Raw genomic sequence first — 12047 nt, 5'->3', positions numbered from 1 at the left:
ATTCAAGCCTACCTGTGAATGTTACAAATGAGCAACCTGTAACTACACCAGTTTTTCACCCTTGCCTCATGGCAAGCAGACACACACTTAAACTTTGCATCCTTTGCCTTTTGTATGCTGCCTTCTCAGTCATATATATATCTTGATATTCTTTTCCATATTAACATGCTTCAGAACTTCACCCACTGTCTTCCATGTACTATTTATCTAAGGAAAACTTTATCAACTGATTGTGTATATGCATACACAGCCATCATGAAAACCATAAAACTGTTATACAAAATTCAGCACTTCATAGCTTATGCCTGATACATTACAAAACAGTGGCATCTACTACATATGCAAAACTGCAACTTAATCCCTATTTTAAACTTAATTTAATCTTCCAATGCAGGAGGAAAGACAGTATGAGAGAATAGGTTTAAACCAAGGCTAAGGTAGAACTCCATATGCCCCCCCCCCCCCCCCCCCCCCCCCGCCAATACACAGTTATTTGGCTAAGGGGTGTCTGAACTATGATATGATGAACACATGCTGAGCTCTCTAAAGCCCAGTAAATCTCAATTTTTGTGATATGTGAGGAATGCTTCCTCAACAGAAACATTCTGCAACTTGTTTCCGTGGGAAAGAAGGCTTTCCCATCGCAAGACCTGAAAGACTCACTGAAGGCTTATGAGAGTTGCCAGAGGCACACAAACCTCCTGCTGCAGAGCACAGGGTTTTTTCCCTCCTGCAGAACTTTGGGCTCAGAGGCAGCGAGGATATTCCCTTGACTTCTTTATTCTCCTGTGTGCTGCTCTCCCCATCTGTTACTGCCTACAGACTGGTAACTACAGACATGTATACAGCTGCATTCACAGAAAGCTTTCCCTACCAGGCAAGCTACTTTACAAGTGGTTTAGATATACCAATTTCTAGGAAAACATAAAAATAGTTCTTCATAAATTCATATTGGAAAAGATTTTCCATGTAAATGTGTAATACTAAAAAACCCTGCCACCTCCAGGGCTATAAATAATCTTTTACAGTCATGCTCAGCTGTCATCACTATTCATACAGTATATTATGCTACACAAGCTACTAAACCTTTTTAGAAGGAATAAAGAAATATGTAAACAGGACATGGCAAAAGTATGTTATAAGTTTGTCCATTTAACCAATACCTTTCCGTGATTTCAAAAAAAAAAAAAAAAAAAAAGAGAAAAATACTGTTCTACAAGTATTTGGCGATGGTACTATGAGACACTTTTCTACCATGCTCTTGCTGGGTGGTAATAAAATTTGGGGTTTTTTTCTATATCTTTCAGTTGAAAGGGAATTAGAAATTCTGTTATGTTTTATGCATGAAAAATATGAACATAAAAATCCCATCAACTTTTTATGGTATGAGATATCAGAGAGAAAATACTAGCCAACAATTAGGACTGAAATTTTCATTAGGCAACTTTTTTTTTGGTGGACTTTTTCTTTTATAGTGTACTTACTTCAAAGAAAAATGTTGGGTTTTTTTTCCTCAAGAAAAGTTAAACTCAGTAACTGCTGCCATTTGAAAAATGACTTTATAGTGGGGAAAATGCTTAAGATTTAAGAAATACATGATTCACAAGATAAGCCTTCATTCATATCTTCATAGTACCATCACAATGAAAAAAAAGCTGGATTTATCTGTGTCATCACGTAGTGATCCATCTGGTCCTCCTTAGATGACTCATAGTGAAAACCCACTACAGAAATCAGGATAACTGCAGAAGTAGCGCCTACACACATTTGTGTAAAAGTCAGTCTTTGTAAAAAGAGCAGAGATGAGGGATAAAAGCAGCTTGAGGACTTAATCAGGAGGTAATATGAAATATTATGTTATTCTTATTAACTTGCTGAGATTACAAAGTGACCTCTCCAACTGATGTTGCAAATACTTCAAGTCCATTGCTTTAAATTACACTGACTTCTGCCTTTGTATTTTAACCCAGTGGTTCAGTTTAGGAAAGTAGGATCAGCTCCACATTTTGACCAGAACTTAACAGTAAAGACTTTTTAGATTAATTAAAATCTGGAACTGACTATGGTGATGTAAATTACACAGCAAACAAACAAACATGAATGAGTGAATGTGGAGCCTGCTGAGAAACAAAGACAGAGCCGGCTCTCATTAAAGCTCCTTGGGTGAAATCTCCACTAATACTGTAACTACAGCTGAGGACACCAGGGCAACACTGCACTATGCCTGGCGAGGGCTCCCACAGGGGCTAGGCTGTGAAGAAATACTCCACTCCCCACTGCACTGCTTGGGGAACTCTATTTCACTTTGCAGGTGTAGCTCACCTAGTTAGGATTAATCCTGGATAACAAAGAACCCTGGAAGGAGAAGGCAAGCAAAATCTCGATTAAGAATCCAGCAGATTTGAAGAGTAGGTTCTTACCTTGCAAGGCATAGGCTTTTTGAAGGAGATTTCAGCTTGAGTCCAAACTCCCTTTGGAGAGTCCAAGACGGACCAGATTTTCTCTTGAACAACATGATTCTCTTCAAAGATATAAACAGCAAGGGTGCCACTCATCTTGAAAAACCCGTATAAGGCATAATAAAAACGCAGACAAAACTGCAAGTTTCCTGGCAGTGTCGGGCCATACAGACGACCAATGTACCCAGGCTGTGATGTAAACTTTGTGTTTGCCAACAAGTAATAACCTGCAAGACAGCACAATTACTGAGTACTTCTAATAGGCAATTAGCACAGTTGATTTGCTATTAAAGCCGCTTCTGTTACTGCGTTAGACTTTGGTTATAGAAACAGTTTCTATGGGCAGGAAACAGATTATCACACTTTGTTTGAATAGAAATAATTTTTCTAAAAGTGTCTCAGCCTCTTTAAGCTAAACTGGCACATGGCTAAGTTACCATAAATAAATACTTTTCAAATTTACACTGAAAAATTCTCTGGCCTGCTGGCCTCACTGGAAACCTGGATGTTTTAAGGGTACTGCTCTGACACCAAAGAATGAAGTATGGGCTACAAGGACTGTTATTCGCTGCACCAAGTATAAAGAAGTGAGACTTAGCACATTTGATTAAGAGCCATGAATACTCTACACAGAGAGATGTGCAAGTTTCAGAACTTATTAGCAGGCCTTTCACTACGTGGCTTCACTACACAACATTTCACAGTTTTCCCTTAAAAATGCCAACTGTCCTAAGCCTGGAAGAGCTAAGAGCCCCTCATTCCTCTATATTAAGAGGAATGCATTAAGCTGCTATTATATTTGCTTGTATGCTTTTGTGGAATCATCCCTTCAATGACTACAAATCAGTACAGTGAAAATAAACTGATGGATAGCCCTGCACGGCTATTCAGCAGGTGACCTTCACCCTCTACATGTGGTTAGGCACAGCCAGAGTCCTAGCTAGGACAGAGTGGTGTACACTGTTTTTTAATGGCAGGGAGTTGCAGTAAGGGAATCTAACCAGTGTGCCAATGACATTATTTAACAGAGTAAACAATGATACAACAGGTTAACCTTTATATTCAATTTGATTCTTCCAGTGAAAAGGAGTTTTGATTTACCAAACCCTGTAGTGTGATCTCCTGCTCTATAGACATTACGCTTCACTTTCACTCTGCTCCACCCTGGGCCATCTTTGTTATCCTGGTAAAAGCTACACAGATCTTCCTCAAAATTGCAGCCTGCCCCAGCAGGATTGAAAGGAGTTCCTAAAAGATAGATGCATATGTTCTGTTAGGAAGAGCACAGTATAATAAACATAGATATTTGAAGCACAACGATGCCAAAGTATACTCTGTTTCATCTTTCTTTGCATTAGAGAAGATGAGCATGTGCAAAGATGTTACACGTACATAAAGCAAAGTCACAATGATAACGAACTATCAATTTTCCATTGGAAATGGGTGTTATTTTCTTATATTTTTGCTGGAGCTGGGAGGAAACCTGCTTCACTGCCCCTATAAAATATAAATAAGCTACAGATATTAAGAGAAGATTCCTCCTTCAGGACGTAATGCACATTCAGACCATTTGTTTTCATCCTGCTCATTCATTTAAACGATAATCAATCAAAATGAGTTTGCATGTGCACATGTGTGTGGATAGGTGTCATAATTTCACTTCAGTTTCTAAGGCGATAACTTTCTAACATCAACATTAATATTCTTCTAAAGAGCACTTTTTAAAAAAACCCTTTTTTAGTCATATTTAATGTGTGTGCATATGCATGCCCTAAGTAAGGAAGTCAAACAGCTTTTGGTTCATGTATCATCTCGCGGCTACTGACCTCTGGAGCCATGCCTCACATTTTCACACTGCAGAAAAGAAAGCTGCACCATTTATATTGAAGCTGATTAAAAGCTAAGTCCCCCAGCCCTGCTGGTGGCTCCCTCTTCACTTGCAATATGGCATTCATGGGTCAGGATTTGCTTCAGTCTGAAAAAGTCCCCCTGGTGAATGGCTCTTCTAAAAGTAAAACATTTCTACTTCTTTAAAAGCTCTATCACCCACTTGTACCAGATGCTGGGGAAACGAGGGGCACAACCCAAAGCCATCACACAATTTTTGGCTACGCTGGGAGTCAGGACCCTGTGAGCATCTCTACAGCAGCATGCATGACCCTTCTGCACAGAAGCTAAGAAGGACTTCCCAGCAAGGGCAGGGACACCGGCAATCAGCTTCAGGAGAAGCAACATTTTTGATTTGGAGAGATGCCATGGAGTGGTCTCTTCAGCCTCAAATAAGCCAGATCTTAGCATGAGGCAGCCTTGGCCTCCTCCCACTGCTTTCCTAGTTAAAGAAAACACAGTTGGAGCACTACCAGGTCCACGCAGCGTTAAACCCATCGTATGATTCACCCTTTGGGGGGCAAGTTTAATACTCTGGTACCTTTCCCCTCCACTTGGCTAACACTGAGACCTTTGTGAACAAAATTTCAGAAAAATAAGAAAAAAAACTTGATGTTGTTACATACACTGCTATGACCGAATACGAGAATGAAGATCTCTTTGATTTTAACGTCTCTGCTCAGACCAGCTGAAGATGGAAACAGGAGATAAGACTGAAGGATTAACCAGCTTTTTTGTATTTCAACAAAATATAAAGCAAATGATTGGCATTCATTTCTCAAACAGCAAAAAAAACCCCAAACCCAAACCCAAAAAAACACTCCAAAACTTGAAAATCAGAGTTAGTAGGCAAAGCTGTAGCTGAACCTATCAAATTTACTAGTCAGAGTAGATTTTAACTCATGCCATTATAGTATGACTGAATCAGGATTGTGGCAGAAAATACTATAAAATTTATCCCATACCTCAGCACATATAAGACAACTGAAAAAAAAAATAATGGAAAACTGATGAGCACACAGCTCCAATCCATGGCATATTGCAAACATAACTCAGGATTGTTGCAAAACAAAGCAAAAACAGAACAGGCATTGAGGAGTTAATTAAACAACTAGATTTACTCAGCCAAGAGTTGGGGATTAATAACTTAATTGGAATCTACCTCCAATTGATTCTTCAGCAGTGCAGGTAAAGCTAGCAGAGACTCCAGGCAAATAAAAAAGGGCAAAAAAATCTTTTTTCCCTTGATCACTTCAAAACATTAGCCAAAAATTCAAACCTGTGACTGAAAGAATGGATGGGCTCAGTGGGAAACGACTAATCTGCTTGTGACTACTGCTTGGTGCTACACTAAAACCCAAGCCACCAGTACACAGCTACTGCAGAGGCTGCATTCTCAAACAACGAAGTCCTTCATCCAAAGTGCCTCTACAGCACAGGTCATGTAGATTCAGCTGACTTCTGCTGCTGGGAACACCTAACAAAAACTTGACAGACATGCCACTGTCTGAGATAAATAATACCTCCTGGAAGAGTGAGGACAGGAAGGCAAGGTCTCCTATTTTGGCTCTGAAGAACACCTCAGAGCATGTGGCATGGAGGAAGGTATTTTCTACACTGGCAATAATAAAAAGCCCAGGATATTTTCTTCCTCATACCCTCCTCACCTGGGGAAATCCCCCTCTCTTTCAGCAACAGGCCTGCAAGTGGTAATGTGTTCAAAAGCTGGGGTGATGCAAATACAGCATTCAGTCCAGTGCTCCAGTTGCAGATCCCTGGTGCAAGGTCTTGGCAGAGGAAGCATTAAGGACTAATTTCTGGATCAAAAGAATGACATTAGTGTTTATCTGCTGTTTTGTCACCAGGACGAAGAGAAGCCCAGTAGCACTGGTCAGTTGAGAAGGTAGCATCTGCACATCACTACCAAATATTGCAAGTACTGACAGGTGGTTCAGAGAGGTCAAAGCAAAGGGGAAAACCACAAAGATGGTAAATAGCAATAAAAACTCATACCTGACTGATTGCTGCAGTAAACTGGAGAGAAAGCGATGTCATCAAGTGCAACATAACCTCCCTTGGCACTATTAAAAGCAACTTCAAATATTACCTGGAAATTATAATAGTTTGTTATTCATCTACCATATACACAACAATAATGTTGGTACACATCTTTGCATTACAGGATTCTGTTTGGATGTCCCAGACAGACTCCAGGGCATCTCAGACAGCATTGCAGGTGTTGGGACAAATTAAATTATATCACTTATTAGGGTTATAAATCAGAGCTTGACCCTGGCACCAGACCTTTGCTCACTCAAGATCAAGAAGAAATCAAGGGGAACATACCTGTTATGCTGCTTTATGAAGCATGAGTTTTAAAGATGCAGTAAGGCTACTATCATGATAACATACAAAGCCAGTATTCAGGGTAAACAGTCTGTATGGACTAGGACTCCAAAGCTGCTGAATTATTACTGTATCTAGAATCCAGCTGTATCAAGGGCTAAAACCAAACTGTGTAGTTACTCTGCTCTTACAATATTCAGTTTTACTGTTTTTTCTAAACATCCTCAGATACTGAAACCCATGCCTTGGCATCAGCTGGCAGGGAAGATTTCCTTTAAAATATTTAGTTAACAACCAGAAAAGCTATCACTGTGGTTTTCTTACCACAAAAATCAAACAATGTCCTTAGCCATTCCCAAGGGACATAATTTCCTCAAGTAAGTGGAGGATAGTCTATAAAACTTGAGGAAGCATCTTAAAATTTCTCTTGATTATCAAAACTCTGAGTTACAGGAAAACATTGAGAAAAGGCTTGAATCACAAGGCAATCCCAGGGACAAAACAAGGATATATGGACAAATGCTTCCGAGTGCGATCCTGTTCAGTGAAAGCAATGCCTGTGATGTCTCACCCAGGGTCGGAAGTCAGACTAGGAGAGCTGGGAAAGAATCCTCAGTGATCTCCTTTAGTGGGATGAAACAAAGAGGAAGGCTTTCTTGAACCAACTGAAGAAATTATATGTAAGCTTTATTCTGATTTCTATAAAGTGATCTCTAGAATAATGACTGTGTTGGATTACATAAAGATTCCTCAAACAGAACAAAGGCCCATCTAGCCAAGTGTCTGGTTTCAACAGAGGTTACCTACAGAAAGAACTGAAGGCAATGACAAGTTTTCAGTTCTTCTTCCATCACATAGCATTCCTGATAGATTCTTTCTTTCCCATTAATCCGTCTAATCAGTTTTTGAACTATCAGAATAATGGTATCCATAGTACGCTGTGGAAGTGAGTTCTACAGTTATGTGATGTAGGAAAAAATCTTCCCTTTGGTTTATTTTACTGTTATCCGGTAATTAAGAATTTCAAACAGCAACTTAAATTATGAACGAAAGGGAACAGTTAATCTTTTCTGTGTCATTCATAATTTTTATGAACCTCTACCATATTCTACTTTAGTCGTTTTTTTCTACAGGTTGAAAACTGTTATTTCATTAATGCTAACTTCTCCACACTATTGATTATACCCATCTCCCTCTTGTAGTTCTAGGATATTCTTTTTTAACTGAGAGGGTTGGAGTTGCATACTCTGCTGAACACAGGGGTACCCTGTCCATTCGTCCAGTGGTACGACATCCTCTGTTCTGCTGTTTATTCCAGTATCGTTTCCAACATTCCAAATGGTTTTATGAATGCCCCTAGGAACTGAGAGGATAATTTTCACAAAACTAACGACAGTAATGCCCAGCTCTAAGTAATCATTAATTTATTTCTATCCGTACTGCTAGGACTGTTTTTCCCCTTGTGTGTTACTTTGTATTTATTGAGTAAGTACTTCACTTACCATTCAGTATTATGAGACCTTACCAGATCTAATCTCCTTTCCCATACCATTTGAAGTCTGACAATTCAAATGGATGACTTGGTTGCTGACTTTACAAAGTATAAAAGGACTATGTAACATCTGATGAAAATTAGCTTTACCACTACTAATTTCTAAAAATCTGCAGGTTTATCGTGAATTAACAAGTAACTTCTGTGGAGTTAAAGCAAGTGGAATGAAAGCCAATTTAATAGCAATCCTAGAATTAGAAGTGTATCTATAGGGAGAGTGTGTGTAGGGAGAGTGTGTGTGTATATATACGTTACATATATAATATATATTTTATACATGTAAGTATAGGTGTTGTATATAATACATATACACTATTTATTCCAATCTTCTAAGATATTTCTGTATGTATTAGATATAAGAATATATATTTTACCTATATTAAGATATAATACATGTGTGTATGTATATATATACACACATATTTTTATACATAGATGTGTGTGTATTTTTCTATACATACATATTTATGTTTATTTCAATCTTCTAAGATTTGGGGTTATTTTAGTAAACTCTAGGAAATAAGAAACTCAATTTCTTTCTGATACTCTTGAAATAAATTACATGAACCACAGAGAGCTGGCTTCTGCATCTAAGGACTCCTGTACTATTAGGACTCAAGTTTGGACTCTTATCTTGTGAAAGCACAGAAAAACTGAATTGCAGGATTGTATAAGGTAGAGAACAGAGCTCCAATATTTGTTACAATTTTTCTTCTGCAGTGGGAAGCAGGCATTATTTTGTGATACTCCACCTCCTCAAAAATGGATCCCCGAGTCACAGACGTAAGGCCTGAGAGAACACTGACGTTATTTAGTAGGAACTGAAAGACTTCACATTAGTAGGCTTCTACAACCTCCCAAAGTATTCTGTTCAAGCACTTCACCTGACTTTATCTTTGCTGAAAATCAAGCCGTATGGAAAGTGAGTCCTCCTTGACCTTTATGCAGTGGACAAAGGAAACAACCTATCGCCAGCATCTTTCTAACCCTCTTTCAGACACTGGACAGCCACTGCCATGTTCCTGACTTGGCCTGAGTCGGCACTGATGTCTGATGCAACCCGGAAGTCACAGCTGGACAGTACAGGAATGATTGCTTTACCTCCACAGGGTACGGCGCATTGAAGTCAACTTCTGCTAGTGCCCAGTCCGCACTCAGTGCACTGTCTGTTTTCCAGATCTCTTCATAAAAGCCACTCATGTCTCTCAAGTAAACCGTAAAAACAATGCTATTCTCCTGCTTAAGTTGATAATAAAAAGATAAGCAGCCAGACATTGGGGCCATGGTCTTTGGTGAGATTAGCTGGGCCACTTCCTGAAAATGTTTGACGTAAACAGAGTCCACATACATGTAGTGACCTAAAAGTATAAAAGAAAGTGGGTATAAGGATGCTCTTTAAAGGACACCACTTACAAGAAGTATCAGGAGATGGGCAGGGACTAGACATGTATCTCTATGACCTGGACAACAATGGTTGATTCCTAGGAAATTTTAGTAATTCTAAGAGATTATTTTTTTCTTTTCTCCTTTCCTCCTATGTGCGAAGTTGTTTGGCTAAGATACCACTGGCAAAACAGTCAGTCTTGGCTCTTTCTGAAGTCTTTATTCAAGATCTTTATATTAAAGAAAGTAATAAATTCTCTGAATTTGGGACCCATTCATAAATGGAAAAATGTGTTACAGCTGAGTAAATTCCCCGCCTCCCAACAGCTCAGTATAGTATTTAATCTTCTTCCAAGTGCAATTTTTACTGAGGCAATCCAAGCAAATGAACAAGATTATAGGCCATATGTTTCCTCACATATTTCATTCAGTAGTTCATTCAATGTATCAAATGAATTGGCAAATGCCTTTATTCTGCACATTTCATTGCTTGAATAATTCTGCTCAATCTAGGATTTGGTTTCTAAATGTTTTATCTTTACTGAACAGACTGGTTCTTTGTAAAATCCTTTAAAAAGACTTCTGTGAGATGCTAATAAACAGAAAAGCACTACAGATGAGTAGACTCCCTCCCCTCAACACCCAATATGACCTGCAGGATTTTCAAAGGGTACAGCTTCTCTGGCTTCAATTTTCAGAGAGCTATCTTGATTTAAACAAGACACATTCATGTGCATCGATACACTGTGCATCTGTCATTTTTCTTCTTCTACACTCCTAGAAACAGCACCAAACAGTGTCAGCTGATGAAGGGAAAAATGGCTCCTCACAAGTAGAAAGCTTAGAGGAGAATGAAGTGCCAATCTGACTGGGTACTTCAGCATGGACACTGCAAACTGTGCCATTAGGTTTATGTCTACACCACTATATTAATTAGCTAATGGTGTTCTCAAACCTGGAGATGTCACTTCTCGGCTCACTCCACTAGGAGGGGAAAGGGCTTGCCTGGCTGTGGTCAGCTCCAGCCTCCCCACTGCCAGGGGACAGGAGACATTTCAGTGGTACTTGCCTAAGAAGTTCTGGTCTTCATTTTTGCTCTGCAGTTTTACCACATTTCATAGCTTAATTATGATCTCCCTAGCTGATTGTACCTTTGTAACACAACTCTTGCAAAAGGAAGGCTCTTGTGTGACTTTTGGCTTCTTGGGGTCTTCTCATTCAACGGTCAGCAGTGAGGGTTTGGTGTGAAAAAGAAAGACTGTGGCTACAAGAAAACAGGTCCCTCCCAGTTGGTGGCATTTCCTGTCACATCCAGTACTTTGTTTAATAGGCAGAGGCACTGTCTGCTGTTGATGTTACGATGAATTAAACTTCCATCAAAATTTTACCAGCATTTAGGTGCTGTGGGGTAACGCAGAGCTGGACTGACACTCTGTACTCAACTCACACAATTGTGAAATAAATAAAAGGCACAGTGGCATGAGTTAAGGAAAGAGGATCAACCCTGCTTTCCATGATGCAATTGTCTGCACCATCACAAGTGTCACATTGTCTGAGTCACGCAGTGTGCTGCAGCAGCCAGACCTCCTGGCTGTCACCTGCTGCAGTACCTCACGCAACACTACATCAGAGGCTAAGATATCCCCCAGCCCTTCTCTATGACTGTGTAAAATGTTCTCCTCTCAACAAGGTGGCTGGGACAAAAATTTCACACAGAGCAAGTGCTGAAAATCCTTTAAGTCTTTACAGCATTCTACCTCCAACGGACTGCATCAACAGCACATCTAACTGAAAGAAACAAAACCTCCTAAACTCTGCAATTTAACCCAAGATTCTCCAAACATGTTTCAACTCTGTAGATTTCCTACTCAATTTTCCCAATAACCACTGGAAGGAACACCCCTGCAAGGTGTACAGAGCAGCAATACAAGATTTTAAAACTTACTGTGGTCCATACATTTAGACTCCACAGAAAGATGAATTTTACCCCTCTCCATCCAAAATTTTATCCTTATTTTGAGTAATTTTGAAGCCTAGCAAAAGGCATGATAACCTTATTAAAAGCTTACAGGAAACTTCGTGTGAACTTCTGCAAATTCCCCCCATTTTTTTCTAATCCCTTTTGCAACATAGGTCATTCTTACCCCACCCAATGCCAGGAGAAAGGAAAGAACTCACATAATAATTTGCAGTACAAGAGTCATATGTGAATCACAGCCTCAAATTTTCCACTATACTGCTGTTTCACATTTGTTGCTTACCCAGTTCACTGCTAAGTGTGTGGTCTTTGGGCAGGACAGACTGAGAATTGCGAATGTTCCCTCCACCAACAAACCAGTTGACATTGGGGTTCCAGCGGTTCACAAAGCCACAAAGATGATTTTCTTCAAAATCGCATTCTGCAATTGCAGACATCACCA

At 39.5% G+C, this 12047-nt stretch overlaps 1 protein-coding gene across 1 annotated transcript in view; it reads right to left on the bottom strand.

Annotated features, from left to right (window-relative positions):
• The window catches only part of MAMDC2 (MAM domain containing 2), a 65131-nt gene that overhangs the window by 17835 nt on the left and 35249 nt on the right, over positions 1-12047 (bottom strand). The window contains exons 5-9 of the mRNA XM_056325485.1: positions 11889-12026; positions 9346-9602; positions 6360-6453; positions 3561-3707; positions 2421-2686 (exon numbers count right to left, since the gene is read on the bottom strand). Coding sequence (XP_056181460.1) covers positions 2421-2686; positions 3561-3707; positions 6360-6453; positions 9346-9602; positions 11889-12026 — 902 coding nt within the window. The remainder of the gene's footprint in view (positions 1-2420; positions 2687-3560; positions 3708-6359; positions 6454-9345; positions 9603-11888; positions 12027-12047) is intronic.

This window comes from Falco biarmicus, chromosome Z (genome assembly GCF_023638135.1).
Source record: "Falco biarmicus isolate bFalBia1 chromosome Z, bFalBia1.pri, whole genome shotgun sequence".
Classification (NCBI taxonomy): domain Eukaryota; kingdom Metazoa; phylum Chordata; class Aves; order Falconiformes; family Falconidae; genus Falco; species Falco biarmicus.
This window is presented reverse-complemented; position numbering and strand designations above follow the sequence as displayed.